Source organism: Anser anser (genome assembly GCF_964211835.1).
Source record: "Anser anser genome assembly, chromosome: 1".
Classification (NCBI taxonomy): Eukaryota; Metazoa; Chordata; class Aves; order Anseriformes; family Anatidae; genus Anser; species Anser anser.
This window is the reverse complement of record NC_139720.1, coordinates 213,276,498-213,293,348: the sequence shown is the minus strand read 5'-3', so window position 1 is coordinate 213,293,348 and position 16,851 is coordinate 213,276,498. Positions and strand designations below refer to the sequence as shown.

The 16,851-nt window shown below is 42.7% G+C and overlaps 1 protein-coding gene across 1 annotated transcript in view; it reads left to right on the top strand.

Moving 5' to 3' along the window:
- Nucleotides 1–16,851, top strand: part of UVRAG (UV radiation resistance associated) — a 93,900-nt gene that overhangs the window by 31,409 nt on the left and 45,640 nt on the right. The window contains exons 7-12 of the mRNA XM_083821700.1: nt 9,043–9,148; nt 11,148–11,274; nt 13,243–13,327; nt 13,762–13,849; nt 14,419–14,479; nt 16,502–16,667. Of these exons, the coding sequence (XP_083677826.1) occupies nt 9,043–9,148; nt 11,148–11,274; nt 13,243–13,327; nt 13,762–13,849; nt 14,419–14,479; nt 16,502–16,667 (633 nt within the window). The remainder of the gene's footprint in view (nt 1–9,042; nt 9,149–11,147; nt 11,275–13,242; nt 13,328–13,761; nt 13,850–14,418; nt 14,480–16,501; nt 16,668–16,851) is intronic.

Genomic DNA, 16,851 nt, shown 5'->3' with positions numbered 1-16,851 from the left:
TCATTAAACAAAACAGCTTCTCACAGCTCTGCTGATAAGAGAGTAAGTCTGGTTGCAGTGTCCCAGACAGGATTTATCCAAGCAGGACGTACCACCTAGTGAACAATTGCCCTGTATTTCATGTCACAGCACTGATGGCCCAGGTTTGCTGACGTTAAGTGGCCCAAGATGGCCAGTGACAAGACATTGCCCTGAGTAGGGGCAGAGCTTGACTTCTGAGCTATGAACTAATTATTACCTTTCTGGTTAGGGGCTCAAAGAAACCTGCATGAACCACATTTTTCTTGGAGTCAAATGCACAGCTATGCAGTATTGAGCACGGTCATGTTGATACATGACAAGTAGAAATAGGAGTTGTTACGAATTGTCTTCCACCTCAGTGTCTTAAATATTCTCATTGTACTTCTCAGGATCTGTCATAGTTCAGGGATTTGCTGGAAGTGACAGGCTTTGTTTCAGGATTTGCTGTTTGAAATGTAACTTAATTTAAAGAAGGTAACTTAAATTAAAGAAGAATGCATGACTTAGGGCTGAAGAGAATTGAGGAACACGAAGCTAGGCAGTGTTTGTCAGCAGGCTGAAATCTGGGGATGCTTGTAAAATCAACTACCTTAAGAGATCAAGACTGAAATATCAGGACTCCATATAAAATCAGGTTTTGTTTGGGTCTACCTAGCTTAGGAAAGAAGCTTTTTAACAAACACACTGCTTGGTGTTTAGATTCTTCTGCCTTTAGCAGTGGCCTTAACTAACAGAAGCCTTATGCAAGTTAATCCCTGAATCTAGGAGTAAAGAGACGAAGCGCGCAGCCCATGTAAACAGTTACAGTGTTGAAAAACTCATTAGTAGCTGAGAGGAGTTTCTCAGAAACCACAGAGTCTGTGGAATTGCACATGCTAAACGTGGTAATTGACTTTGGGCAGCTATTTTTAGCTGGAAACTATGCTAAGCTTGAGGCTGTTTTTCATAAGCTCTGTGAGTGGGGAAGGAATGATGGAGTGAGGGAGGCCTTCCTGTGCTGGAAGTGCTTGGTGCTAAGGTGTGTCACGGGGGCATTGGCTTCTTTCCAGCCAAGGAGATGCACGAGGCGAGTCGTGAGCAATGCAGAAGCGTCCTGTCCTGACAAGCCAGCTGCTCAACCAGACTTTGCAGTTGTATAGGTGCTGTAAGCAGCAATTTTGAACTTCTGGTGAGGTGAAAATGAAGAAAAACGGGAAGAAAACAGCTCCCAGCTTCTCTGACTCCACTCTGACAGTGGAGCTGTGCAGCAGGTAGGTTTCCATCTCTAGCCTCTGCCGTTCTGCCCGGGCAGAAGTAATGAGCAGCTCTTTGCTTAGGATATTGGTAGATGCAGAGTAAGGAGAGGTAAGGAAGATTTTCTGCATTTTGAATGCATTGAGAATTAAGTCTCTTGTTTCAAGCTTTTTCCTTCTCTGTCTTAGAGAAGGATCCCAAGTCAGAGCCCTTGCCAAAACCTTTCTAAAACCTTTCTAAATGTTGCGCTTCTGGGTGTCATGTGGTAGGAGCAGTGCCACATCTAGGAGGGCGGCACGTCAGCAGCTTGATGCTTGTACAGAAAAGCTAGAACAAGACACTGGGAGTCTCTCAGTAACCAAATTGCTGGCTCACGCTGCAGGCTTGCACGCTGTCATGTTGCTGCTGCCATCACCCCTTCCCAGCAGATGTGGAAATATTCTTCCAAGTGTGGTGTGGGTTGTGGGGTTCCTCTTAGCCTGACTTGTGCTCTTAAATCAGTAGGTTCATCCCCTAAAACATGCCGTTACTAGTGATAAGTGCGGTGGTTTTTCTGCGATGGCCAGACTTGATGTTTCTAACTGGGAAAGCTCTCCACCTGGAAGATTTGGCTGTCCATACTGTGTAGGCAGCCAAGACCAGGCAGGCATCCCCTTGGCTTTGGACGTGAAAACCCAGGTGGCTTAAGGCCAGCCTAAATAAATAGGAACTGTAATCGGACCTCTCGAGTGCCTCTGTGTACTTTAATAAGCAGTACTGAAGTGGATGAACAGTGCAACGAGCGTGATCTCTTCTGGCTTAAAAATCACGTGGGTTGGAGTCGCGGGGTGGCGTCTTCCTGGGAAGCAGTGATGGAGAAGGAAAGAGGGAGCAGAATTTTTGAGAGGCTCCTTGGGGATTTTGATCTGTAGAAGCAGACTTTCAGAGAAATCAGTTCCCAGGCATTTTACTGGTGTGGTGCTAAGCTATCTGGACACTGAGGCTAGTCAGTCATCAGAAGAGCCAAGTTACAAGCCTGACTTTTGCCAAAATTTGTAGGAGAGAACAGCGTGGGTCGCAGCAAGTTGAAACAGTCCATGAAGCACAAGAGATTTGAACATAAATGGAGATTCGGTAGCCTTCCTCTGCTGTTGGTCTTATCTTCAGCTTTCCTAATGCGCCATGCGGAATGAAACACCCCTACAGTAGCAGATCTTCAGTGTGAGTGGGTTAGGGATGTTGCTAGCTTCTGATGAAATTCAGTCTGAGAGCACTGTTTTGGAGAGAAATTACACAGAGCCATGCAGAATTTATGAAATAGCTTTCTTCTTCTTTTTTGATGGCATGTAAAAGATGGTATCAGTGAAGTGAATCAGTTCAATTAGATCAGAAGTCATAGCCCAGTCCTCGTCTCTGTTACAGCTTTACTAGAGTTGCTGAAAAACAGAGCATGTCACACCTAAGTAACTTTCTGAAAGTGTCTAAGAAGGAGGATTTTGTGAACAGTTGCACTGGGAACTCTTCCTTAGTTGAGTTACAACTTTATTCTGAGTATGGCTGTAAGAATGGTAAACTAAGTTCTTTATCTGTCACCCTGGGCAAAAATTGCAATGAATGCGTGTCTCAATACATAACCGCCTCGAGGAAGGTCTTTACTACACTTTGAGAGCAAGTAAATGGATTAAAAATGCTCACTTTGATAACCAAAAACCCAGTGGGTAGGAGCAATGCACTCGTGAAGAAGAAGTGGCAGTTGCTCCTGTAAGAGTTAGGACCATCCCTCTGCCTCTTGGTGGCAGATCTCTTCTACTTCAGCCCCAGAGTACCGTACTTCTTGAAATTAAACTTTGATTTATCAGAGTTTGGGGATGGCTTCCAGAAGAAGCACAGCAATATGCAGCTCGAAGAAAGGAGTCACCTGAATATTGACTGGGGTTTCTCCTTCCCCCTCCAGTGGGTAAGGCCTGTGCTCAGCTGTTGCAAACACCTTATCAGGCTTGTGGACTGCATCTGGAAGAACACAACTTGATAGCAGCTGTTTCCCTTTTTGGGTGGAGGCTGTAATCTATTAAACCTAAATTAATGCATCTTTTTCACTTGTGCAGGGAACTGTAGTCTTAGGCTTGTTTACTGCCTTGGAGCTAGAGTTGAAACTTATATTAAGATTTGTTGGCAAGATACATGTCAGCAAAGGCCAGCAGGATTCTGCCAGCATCACTGTCCTTCTGGTAGGAATCATCTTTATATATTTATGCCCTTAGAAAATCTGTATTTGCATGTGATTTACCTTTCTGCCATGTGCAGCATCTTGAACGTGATCCTGTCTGTTGCCCTGGCAATGAGGTTTCTGTAAACACAAACCAATAAGCATGAGTATAAAGGAAAAAAAAAAACTTTCTACATTATTTGTCACAATTACATTTGTTCTTTGAATAAAAAGAACAAGTTGGAAATCCATCCTGTGAATTGGAATAAGAGGACTGGAGACATCTCAGGCTTTGTGACTTCATTTCTGGAGGTTCATGCTTTGCTTCAAGACTTTCTCCTTATCTGCTCATGCCCCGTATGTATTGAGGGTGATCTATATGCTAGCCAGCTCCTTCAAATGTTCCTCTGCTGAAGGTCAGGACCTCCCCTGCTGCTGGTCCGATGGATGTAGCTTTTTCGTTGTCTTCTCCATTTGCAGATAGCTCAAAGCATTCACTATTATAGTGTCCATATGAACTTGATTATTCAGAAAGTTTGTCCTACCTACGTAAGTCAATTCATAGCTGTTTGAAAGGGCGATGGAAAGTATCTCTGCTTCAAAAGCTTGGTCTTCTGTGAGTTCCTTCCTGCACTGACTGCTGTAGAGGTTTAATGCCATCAGTGAGTGAGTCAGACTTGCATTTTTTTCTCTGTTTACTCCCTACTGTCTTCTCTCATCCTCCATCTGCTTTTGACAAACTGTAGGAGTAGGTTTCTGAGGGAAGTGGGGAAAGGGAGTATATGAAATAAATCAGGAAAATTTTTCTTGTGGGAAAGTAGATGTAGCAAATGATGGTTTAAGGGGCTATGTAAAAAAATCTATGCTATAGCTGGCTGGCATTCCCTATAATATAATTTCTGGACTGATATAAAAAGTTAACATTCAATTTTTTGTATTTATTAGGAAAGTCCTGGCTTTTTTTAATGATAGGATTGGGTATTGTACTTCCAGGATCCTGCATCTTGCTCATCGCCAGAAGTGTTCTGCTCCGTTTTCGAAATCCCTGGTAATAATTCTCAGTTTAAATTTAGGCTCATTGTGAACCAAGGTTGTTCTGGCAAATGGGACTACAGGCATTTATTTCTTCTTGTGAGAAGTAGCCGTAGCATGTGACTGCTGTAATTAATTGATGTATTTATGGCTTAAAGTTTTGTACACGAGAAACCCAGATGTCTGATGGAAGCAAAGAGATACTTGGAGTGTATGATAGAACTACGAAGCAGCGTATCAAATGTCTAATAAAGCTGAGACTTTTTGATTAATGTGAATATAAACTTATGTTAGCTTAATAAGCACAACTATCACAGGACTCCAGCTTTTGTTTTTTCAAGATTGTAGCCAGGAAAGAACTTGCTATGTAAAGCAGTAAATCAGCAGAACAATTCACAACCGAGAGGGATACCTTGCTTACAAGAGGATACAGCAGTGTCCTAAAGGAAAGCGGTTCAGCTGAAGCTTCAAACATTGCCTCGAGCTTGTTGCAAGCTGAAAGAGAGCAAATGTGGTGTTAGAGCATGTTCCTGAGCTGTAAAATCATGTCAGACCCCTTCCTTGGGAAGCTGGGAAAACCACATTATTGTGCAAACAAGACAAGGGTGTTATTGCAAAGAAGTCATGTAACAGTGAAGAAGTCCTAAACTTGGCAACTTGCTTTTTCCAAGTCAGTACCCAAGTAGAATCGACTGCCAGCCCAATAAATCCAACCCTAAAGATGTTCAAAGATATGAAATTACTCAGCTTTTTCTTGGCAGGGCGTTGTATGCTAAAAATGTTTCAAATCTTACAGCCAAGGTAAAGAGTAGCTTTTTGGGGGGAAGAGGAAACACTTCTTTTGGACTTGAAAAGCGTTGAAGAAATACCCTGATTAGCCCATATTTCATCAACTGGGGAACTAGGAAGCGATGAGGGTAGATGTTGAATTTTTGCCTGCAGGTTCTTGTTAGATCAATTAGGGATGCAGAATTTGCTGGTCTTAGATTACAGTACATGGCTGATGTTTTGGTATCCATCCCCCCGTCTCTTAAACTCCCAAAGGAAGGGAGCGTTTTTGCTTTCATCATAGTCTCCCTCATCTCAGAAAGATGTGATATGGGAATAGAAGCAGAATGACAGCTTCACCGCCAAACTAGATTAGGGTGGCCTCCCCCTGCAAGGAATTTTAACGTTTGCTTTGATTTCAGAGCTTCCCCAGGCAGCAGCGTGGGACTCACCTGAGCTTGGACAATTACGCAGCAGCTTTCGGGGCCCCAAGCTACAGCAGTAAATCTGCCACTGTTATGTCCCTCTGACTCTGCTGCTGGCTGACCATGGCCGTGAGCTGCTGCAGGGACACCAGAACAGCCTGCAGGCGCAGAATGACGACACTGTTGGCTAAGCTCTCTTTAAAAAGACCTGCATTTCTGCTGTAACTGGCTTGGCTTTCCTGACCACTGAGGGAAATTTGATAGCGGGCCAGCAGTGGCCTCTCGAAGCTCAGAATTAGCTCTTAAAGTGCTGTGTAAGTGCTAATTTTAATAACAATAATACTAAAAATCCCTCTTAAACGATGTAGGAAGAATCCTGCCTTGGCTGATAGCACGCAGGTTATGCCATCGGTTGGCTTGGAGCTGTCAATTACTAAACCCAGGCGGATTGCACTCAAGGCACAGACTGTGCTAACTTCAGCCCGTAGCTTTGGACGTGCGCTCAGGCTAGAAATGGAAACAATATGCGGAAAATTAGTGTTGAAACTTCTCTCTGCTAATTATATCTAGCTTCTAATCCAGATTTATGGCCTGAACTTGGTGATCTCTGTTCATTGGTGCAGGCATAATTTATTCCTCCAAAGCCTATTGTGCCTGTGAAGATGACAGACAAATTTTCCAGTTGATGTTCTTCAGGCTTAGCTTGTGATCCTGCAGTTGGATGACCGCAGATTTCCATGTGGGCTGCTTTTTTTTTTTTTGGCTGGAGAAAGAGGATTTCTGACTGTTCTTGCTTTTGTGACATGGAGTCCCTGAAATTTGCATCTTGGAAGGCTGAACTTCAGATGTGGCTGTGACCTTTCTGTTACCATTTTAAAGTTCTTGGGACAGCAGTTCGCGTACAGAGGCTGCAGGAACGAAAACTTGCTGGTACTGGTTGACTCAGTGTAAATGGCTCTATTTGGCATCAAGGCAGCCAAGTTTAACTGTAGGACACTTTTAATCTTGCAAGGAACGTCAGGATGTTATTTGGCTTAAAAAGAGAACCATTTAATAATAACAAAAGAAACATTTATTAAAAACAGGCTTGATTGCTCAATTAATCTGTACAGCAGTCTCAAGGTTGGGAATATACTTTTAGATAGGGATTATTAAAAAATAAAGAAGCATCCTAAGGTATGCACTGGTGTGAGAGTCCTCCCAGATAGATATCTGTTCCTTGTACTTGGGTGTTACAAAACTGTAGGTTGTTAGCTGAGCATTGATCAAAGAAAGTGATATGGAAGGTGACCCTCTAACAATTTATTTAGTTTCATAAATACTCTTTCAACGAGCAGAAAGCTTCTCAGCAGTGGGATTTTGCTACCTAAGTAGTGTGACGTTGAGACTACCATGGTGCTTTCTTGATTGCCTAGCAGACTTAATGAGAATGCTCTGCCAGTGTAAAATTGGATGAAGGAAAAGGAAAGGTACGTTTCACTCGGTTATTGCTCTTTCCATATACATCTTACCTTTAGGTAAGAATTCCTAATGTCTGGAAAGAAAACATTCCAGAGCTTCGCAGAAGGGCAGTCTGGAAACTGTTGGAGTAGGAAACCTAAGCCCTGCTGTGTGACGTGGCAGTGTAGAGCCCTGGGTGATGTTTGGGATGAGCAGCAAGCCTTGGTTTTGACACATGTAAGCACATGTTGTGTAGCCAACAGCCTCAAGATGCTTTGGGTGCATCTGCAGAAGGTCCCAGGGCTCTATTCACGATGTGGGACTGAGCCTTTAGGTGACCCAGCGCTGTTGGCCTCAGCAGTCTTTTATTTTTATTATTATTGAATTTTTTTAAGCCCCCAGTCCTGTAGCAGCCAGTAGAGCCATGCTGCTGTGTATGTGATGTAGGCGGGGTACAGCTGCCCCCCAAAAGACCATAGGTGTGTGTGTGTTCTGAACAGTCTGAGAATCCTAGAACCATTAGGGTTGGAAAAGACCTTCAAGACCATTTGTTCCAACCACCCCCCTACCACCACTGTCCCCCACCAAACCATGTCCCCAGGCACCACGTCCAGCCTTGCCTTGAACACCCCCAGGGACGGGGACTCCACCACCTCCCTGGGCAACCCGTCCCAACGCTTGACGGCCCTTGCTGAGAAGAAATGTCTCCTCATTTCCAACCCTTTATTATAATGTGAAACAAAAATCTACTTTGGCGCATGGTGTTTAGGAGAAGCAGTGGCGTGAAGGAACTAAAGGTAGCTCTGGATTTAATGTATTCACCATGAATATTCTTGCATAACATGCAAGAGTCCGAATTGGTAATGACCTTGTTTAATATCACTAATTGTTCCCTGTTGTCCATGTATTATCTCCTCTCTGTGTACTGGTTTGCTGGGCTAGCTGGTTTTGATGACGTCTTCCTGCTGATTAAACTAATCCCTAATGTCTGCTGTTGCCTAAAGGTAGGGTGATGAAGGGAGGCAGTATGAGAGGGGCAATACTTCGGGGTTACTCACACTTGAAGCATGTAGGCTGGCTATCTCGACCTGACTGCATACAGACCATTAAAAACCGCTCGCCAAAAACTTTAAATAGCAATGCCTCAATTGCTCATAAATCTGGAAGGTATTAGAAAATGTACAAGGAAGGAGCTGAGCAGCCTCTTCTATATGCTGCAGCGCCTTGGTCCTTGGCTCACAGAAAACGTGCAGCCTTCCTTTTAGTAAAAATTAAGTGTTCCTATTAGGCAGAGTTTAATTTTGGCTAAGCTTGTCATTAAAGCTTGTATTGGAACAGGCTTGGTCCGTTGGCTGTGTTTGCCCAGCCAAATGTTAACTTTGTGCCGTGGGATTCTCTGACTGCTTTTTTGCTGTTCGGACCAGGCCTTAGCGGAGTTAAATGCTTATTCCAGCACCAGGGCTGCCTGAATAACGGTCTTAGAAATGGAGAAGAAATTAATTGTAAAGCTGTGAATAGGAAAAATGGACCTCGTGCTTTCAACTTGGGTACCTCTGTGTTATCTCAGATTTTAAAGTTGGCCCATGTGAATAATGCTCACGGTAACTGCCGTGTGTGTACCCATGTCTTCTCTCTATGAATTGTGTTACAGCTTAAATATTACATGAGAACCCTATCATGATTGCTTTGCGTTATCTGTTGAATTAGAGAAATGAAAGACATCCGTCACTTGATTGAATTTAGTGACTTGCTGGTTTGTTTTGACCACTTATTTGTAAAATGTGCAAGTTATAGCTCCTCTTTCAACGTTTCATTCATTTCAAAATCGAACCTGGCAATCCAAATTCCCATTGCCTCGGCTGTTTTTGACGTGCCTGGTGTGTTCCACACTGGGACGTGTGGGAAACCTTTAGTAACAGCTGTGACTTCTCTTTACAGGCTTCACAGAGCCCAGTGTGCAATTAAACAGACTCAGGTAACCGTTCAGAAAATAGGAAGGGAGATTGAAGAAAAGCTGAGATGTACATCGACAAGCAATGAACTGGTAAGTTTGATCGTTTAAAATCTTGTTCTACGGGCTTGTTGAAGCACCGTGATGTACTGACCATAAAATTGCTTTTTTAAAAAAAGTGCATGTAAAATCTTTACTTAAACCCGGCGTTTCAAATGGAAACTTAACTGAGAAGTGTAATGTAGCGGATTTCAGGTTTGTGTGAGCTACTCAGATGGGTTTATAGATTGCTTGTGCTACTTTAGCTGTATTATAATTGCTTTGATACTCTAAAAGCATAAAAACTGCACAGGAAATGTAAGTCATGTTAGGAAAATCCAACTTTTAGTGATAAATCTTGATGGGTTCTTGTGGTGGATGTAAAGTGGAATGAATCTACTATCTGCATCTTGTTGTACCCTGCTCCCTATGCAAAAACATAGTGTGTTCAGGTAGGTTTAAGATGTGTCAAACTAAATTAAGGGTTTGATGAAATGGAGGAGTGGGGAAAACCCCTAATTGCAGCGCTGCATTGTAGATGAAGTCAACTCCCTTAAGAGCAATATAACATCTCCTGTCAGTGACTCCAACCTGGAGCTTGTTTGCCTTCTGCTGGTATCTTGGCTGTTAAAAAAGCTTTTAATCATCTTCATCATCTTTTTCCAGTTATGGATATCCTTGTCCTTCCATACAAAGGCTTTTCCCTTATAAATACGTGGAGCAAAACTACATGAACAACACTAAAACCAGAAATGGCACTGATAATGCATGATACAGCTTCTTAGTGAAATGGCACATGGTATAAGGAAGTGATTACCCACTTCTCCTTTGTTTAGTAGTCAAAACTCTTCCTGGGCTTCCATCCCTCTTTATAAATGGGTGGGCTGTACTTTCATTCCTTAATACTGAGTCACGTTTCCTGCTGGAGCCTTGAACCAGAAGGCTGGGCGCACATGTGTAACTAAAGCAAATAAGAAGGAGAGGGAAGAGTTCAGGAAGAGCTGACTTTTTCTCATGCAGTTAGCGTTGAAGTAACATTATCTCCATTAGCTGCTGGGAAGAAGTGAAAGCTGGCGGCGTTACACGAAGTGACAGTGTCTGGTGCTGCTTGCAGAAGCCACGCTCGCAGCGATGTCTGGCTGCCCCTTCATGTTTTGAGCTCTGTCCAGGGGTATGGCTGGACTGGAGGGATGCAAGTTTTCTTTTTCCAATTTGAATCTGTCTTCAGTTATTCTTAACAAGTATTCCAAACTGAAAATGGTGGGGGAAAAAAAGATTAAAAAAGAACTATATTCTCCCCATCCCCCCCAAAAAACAACCAAACAAGAAAACCAACCCACCCTTTAATAGAAGAAAATTCTACTTCTCTGTACTTGGAAGCGTAATTTCTTAGTGAAGAAAATGCATCAAAGAAAAAAAAATGATTATTTTAAAGACACAGGAAAAAAAAAGCCTTAACTTTTAAAGGAGGGATCCTTCTAACGTAACTATGCATAATGACAGAATCTGTTCGCTGCTCTGTGTTCTTCCCATGTGGATCCTTTTTTCTCATCTCTCTGAAGCTGGGAACAGAATTTAATAGCGCAGCTCAGACACTTCCAGGCTTTTTCCTGCTCCATATCTCAATTTAGCCCAGGCTCCTCATTGCTCAGCTCCTCTCTTGTTACCAAGCCCTTTGCCAGGGAATTCTTGTGCTGTTAGCACTCTGCTGTTACTGTCCACATACTTATCCTGTGGAAATTTCCTGCTGCATCTCCATCTCTTTATTTCAGCCCTGGGCCAGGCTGCATCACTGAGCACTGGAGAAGAGATGTATCCTGTAGGACGAACAAAACAGACCAAAGCTGAGGTTTTCTCCATCCAAAGTAGCAAAATGATTAGGGTCCCTTGTTATCTGTTGTCTCACTTCTTAGTCTGGCAGACACTAGTCTTGTCCTACTTCTCCCTTTCTTCCTATCATCTCTTTTACAGAACTACTTATGTGAAGTAAAACTTGAAGATGAATAAAACATTTTCTGTTTTTACTTACTGGACTCTGTTTTTCTTCTGATAGAAAAAGGAGAGTGAATGTTTACAGCTGAAGATCCTGGTGCTACGTAACGAACTGGAGAGACAGAGGAAGGCCCTTGGTCACGAAGTAGCCTCATTGCATAAGGAAAAGAACACTTTGCATGACCGAGGTGAGTGTACAAATGTTCCTGCTTCTGTTGCAGGCGTTCATAATCCACTGATCAGAAGCATAGTAGCCTAGCTGTGGTGGTTTTACCCAGCTGGGCAGCCGAGCTCCACCACAATCTCTCCCTCATTCCCCCTCCTCAAAGGGAAAGGGGGAGAAAATAGGATGGAAAGGGCTCGAGGTTTGAGATAAGGACAGGGAGATCACTTAACAATTATCGTCATGGGCAAAACAGACTCAGCGTAGGAAGATTAAAATAATGTATTACCTATTACAAACAGGCTAGAGCAGTGAGAAACTAAAAGCAAAGTAATAATACCTTCCCCTCACCCACCCTCTTCCACCTCCTCCTCCAGAGTGGCTCGGGGGAATGGGCAATGGGGGCTGCGGTCAGTCCCTGACCCTTCATCTCCGACGCTCCTTCTCGGTCCCTCTCTGCCCCTGCTCCCCGTGGGGTCCCCCCCACGGGATGCCGTCCTTCCCGAGCTGAGCCTGCGGGGGCTGCCCACAGGCAGCAGCTCTTCCAGAACTGCTCCCACACGGCTCCGTACCACGGGGTCCATCCCCCAGGAGCAAACCGCTCCAGCACAGGTCTCCCCTGGGTGGCAGCTCCCCCCACACCCCCTGCCTCTGCGGGGGGCTCTCCATGGGCCGCAGCCTCCTCCAGGCCACATCCACCTGCTCCACTGGGGGCTCCTCCACAGGCTGCAGCGTGGAGATCTGCTCCGTGTGGGACCCATGGGCTGCAGGGGGACAGCCTGCTCCACCAGGGGCCTCTCCACGGGCCGCAGGGGAACTTGTGCTGCATGCCTGGAGCACCTCCTGCACTGACCTAGGTGGCTACAGGGCTGCTTCTCACTCCCCACTCTCCCAGCTGCTGCAGCACAGCAGTTTTTCTTAAATCTGCTCTCACAGAGGCACAAACATCTTTCACTGGCTTGGCTCTGGCCAGCGATGGGTCTCTTCAGATTCAGCTGAAACTGCCCCTTATCTGACATGGGGCAGCTGCTGGGCTGTGCTCACAGAGGTTGCCCCTGCAGCCCTGTACTACCAAAACCTTGCCACATAAAACCACTACACTAAATTATGATGATGGTGATCAAAGTAAAGGTGCTGTTTTGTCTCTTTTTTTTGGTCAAGTTTTAAGTGTTTCTACTTTTCTTTAGATAAATTTTACAGTCAGATAGGAACTCTACACCATCTATTATACTGAATTCTGGACAGCACATGCTTGTATTCTGCCTCTAAGTAATTTCTTAACGTGACACCTCTCTAAAGCAGCCTTAAAACTGTGCTTAATTAATTTTCTGAAGAAAATGAGAAGAGTTGCACTGTAATTAAGTAAACAGTGTCATGCAGCCATATTTTAATGTCACAAAGGATTTTAATGTACCTGTTAGACTAAGATCCCATTTTACGTGTTGGAAGACAAAAATCAATCTTAATGGCTTATTACATAAGTGAAAGGTGAAATGTTTGGTCGTCTTGGCATTTTATTTTACTCTGAAAGTGTCCTACGGTAAAACTCTGTGTGGCTGCCTTGGTTGGAGCTCACCAGCGACCAAACTACATGGCTGGCTGATCTTGTTGCAGGACTTTTTAGTTCCCAGTAGAGTCCAAAATAAAGAGTCAGCGCTGAAAATGAAGTGCGTGTTGTTTGCTTAACTCTGCCAGCACAAGTACTTGAGCTGCCTTAACGGAGTTACCCTACTGCTGTGGACGTGCAGGGAGCAGGTGTAAAAGGAGAATGAGCTTTCATAGGTTGTGCTTGGCTGGTGAATGGTGTATGGTGCACGAAGACGGGTGTGCCTCTTGCACTGTCATTCCCCAGCTTGGCAGCACGTCACAGCAAATGGGCACCTGAGACTAAATGGAGGGTTAGTGCCAACGCTTGTGTCAGTATCTACCCTTACAGCTTCAGATTTAAGAAAATATTTGATGCTAATTATGTTTTTACTGTTTCCTCATATAGAAAATGCGTTTGAGACTGAGTACCAGAAGCTTCAAGAGCATAATGAATCTCTGCATGAATTAAGAAAAGAATGCACTGCTAAGAGGTAAAAGGACCCATGATTTTTTTCCACTAGTCTGCAATCAGGAAAGACATACAGGTTTGAGAAGGGACTTCTGTTGCACCAAATTCTTCCTTATTGTTGCCCTAAAACTTCTGTTAAGACCTCTCTGCTACAGTTTGTAGTTATCTAAAGTGATAATTAACAGTAGCAAGTCTAGAAGAGAAGGAAAATGGGCTTTCCTGCACGTGTAGGCTATGATAGAACATATGTCTGTTCTGGTAAAGCACTGCTTTATAATGGTTAATTGTTGTAGTCCAAATATGCCTATAAGATAAAACTGGAAATGAAATGTTGCTTTGTCTCTTTAGCCATCCTTGTAGAATCCCCTTTTTGAAGGGGGTGGGGGTGATCGGGGTTGATAGCTTCACTTAAAGCTTTCCAAGAAACTAATGATTTTGGTTTCTTTTCCCCTGCAGAGAGCTGTTTTTGAAGACAAACGCCCAGCAGACCATTCGATGCAAGCAGTTGCTGTCGGAGCTGTCTTACATCTACCCTATTGATCTGGTATGTTTCAGATGGTCTAAAATGTGTATTTGATGTAAACAGGAAGTTCATTTCACACCTGGAACAAACCTTGCTTTTCTGTAGGATCAAACTTTTCCCTCATATTGCTTTTTACAACTTTTTCTTGGATTTGGTCCTTAAGTTGTAAACCTCACACAGAGAGGACTTATGCCAGCATCATTCAAATAGCCTCAGCTATAAGAGCAGAATGTATATAACTATAACTTAATGGATACTTGCCACTTTGTATGTAATTATTTAAAGTAACCTTGACAGTAGGCTAGCTGAACTTTACTAGAGTGCACAAAAACAGATGTCAAAATATAGAGCTCCTAAACCTTTTTCTGCAATGAATTAAGGTAAAGCTCTTCCTTAAAAAAAAAAAAGTTGCATTTACTTTTGAATTATTTGAAATGTTACTAAAACATTATCTCAGTCTGTCTGGGTTTCATTGAATATTTAGTTTTTCTTTACGAGATGCTTTGTTGTCATTGGGTTTTTTACAGGCTTCTATTTTCTGGCTGTTGTTGTCCCATTCTCACTTTCCATTGTTGATTTTAAACTTGCAGAATGATCAAAAGGATTACTTTGTTTGTGGAGTCAAGCTTCCTAATTCTGAAGACTTTCAAGGTAGCTGGATATTCTTAATTTGGTTCTTACAGTTGACACTGCTTCTGAACATGATAAAATTAAGTAAACTGATAGTAATGGCTAAGGATCCACATTTCTGATTGGAAAGGTCTGGACTGGTAGAAAGCTTGCTCATTACTTATTCTTAGAAACTTCCTTCATGCTAGCTAGGAATTGACTCTTAAAGTACTTCTGTATTCAAAGTATAATTAGTGATACACTGCAGCAGGTTATCCAGAGAGGATGTGGAGCCTCCTTTCTTGGAAATGCTCAAAGCCCAGCCTGTGGTCCTTGGCAATCTGCTGTAGCTTATCCTGCTGAGAGCAGAGGGGTAGGAATAGGCAATTTCTAGAGCTGCCTTCTGAACTCAGTGATTCTAGGGGGAAAAAAATTGCGTTTTTCCTAGTTTCAATCTATAACTAGTGCTCAGGTGATGTGCATAAATCTCCATTTAGTTTGTTGCGGTTGCTGATGAACTTACCCAATAAACATCCTGCATAAATATGACTTAAAGCTTCCTGACACTAATTCCTGCCGTGGTGTGGCAGGATTTTACAAGTCAGCTTCTACTGTAACTTTGCACATCATCTTTTTGCAGAAGCAAATCCATATGCCTGCCTGTGTAAGGGTCATACAGGTAACTGCGTGCATTCATCTGTAGGTGTTGGACGTGAATTGGAACTTTGTTAAAAATCCCCTTTGGAATTTCTTGCTCCTAGTACTTTTTCACTCTGCCAGTCGTATGGTTTCTTGGGCAAAAACCTCAATCAATTATCTAACTCTTTAAAGGCATCCGAGAGGAGTTAATTTGTACTAACAGCGGGTATATTGAATGCTAGAATAATGGAGGAATAATGTTTAACACGTTAATTTGTTTTCCTGGTTGCACTTGTGAGAATGAATTCAGTTCTGTAATTCTTGAGAAGGCAGTGGTGTGTCTCTCTTGGCCTGTTTTCAGTTTACTGATATTAACTCCTTACAAAAGAATGACTAATTCTCTATCAAAGTCTCTGGAAATACTGTTTTACAGGGGAGAAGTACTCAGCATTAAAATTAGTGAAATACGGAGTTGTCTGACTTGCTGTATCTTAGTTCAGACTCTTAGAAAATATTTTAAGAAGTCAGGCATCTCAAGTATCAGTGATTTTATTTGCAAAAATAGTGTTGCTTCAAAGGTTGAATGTTTAACAAAATCCTTTTTTAAAAGGATTTAACATTTGAATCCATATATCATCTCTTGTTCTAGAAGTCAGCATGATTTCAGATGTTGTTGAGCATCATTAAAAGCCTTCTTAGAGTGCCCTCAGTTAATTGCCTGGGACTCCCTTCTCAGTAGGGATGGTTCTGTTGTGGTGTTTGTATTGGTATGTTCAGTTATAAAGAGGAGGGGAAGGAAAAACTGAATCAGAAAGGAGAAGCCTTTACGTGGCTAGTATTTGGATTCTAGAAAGGATGTAATTTGAATCTCAAAACCTGTGTATTCCCAGCAGGTGAAGCTTTAAGGCTGCAACCTTAAATGTCAAATTAAAAATGACACTTTAAAACAATGGGTTAATCTAACTTCTTCGACTTACTGCCAGACAACAGAGTGCAGAACCTGGGGTCAGTCTCTCTGCAACTGATCTCTCTAATGAGTAAAGCAATGGAGGAATGCAGCTTTTTTCTGACCCCGATATGTCACCTGCATATTGAGAAGTGCAGAAAGTTTTAAGTCTTGAATTATGTCTTGGGATTTCTTCCCACTTTTCCATCTCTTATTTACCCTCCCTGACCCAACCAAACTTTGGGAAGAGTAACTTTAAGCTTCAAACGTGTAAAATTGGAAGGAGGATATGTCATCAGCCATTTTATGTTACCTTTAATAAGAGGCAAATGGTGAACTGAAAATAATTATAAAGCAGTCCAAATTTGTTTCATTTGTGTCTATTTGTATGTTATAACTTCTGACAACTTCATGAAGTGCTGAGTCTGCACTGAGATTCAACTGATGTATTTAATGGATTTTTTTATTATTATTGACAGCAAAAGATGATGGGAGCATTGCTGTTGCCCTGGGCTACACCGCTCATTTGGTTTCAATGATATCCTACTTCTTACAAGTGCCACTCAGGTATCCCATAATCCACAAGGGCTCCAGGTCTACAATCAAAGATAACATCAATGACAAACTGACAGAGAAAGAGCGAGAGTAAGTACGCCATAAATTTACTTACGCATTTTCTTCAAAACAGCAAAAAACACCTAAACTTGAACAGTTTGGGGTACTGTGATGGGATACTGGTTATGGAGTTATTTGGTACTGCGTTCAGTAGGTGTGGGACAGGAGCTTCTGAGTTCCTGTGAGCTAATTATAGTCCAGTTCTGTCGTTCTA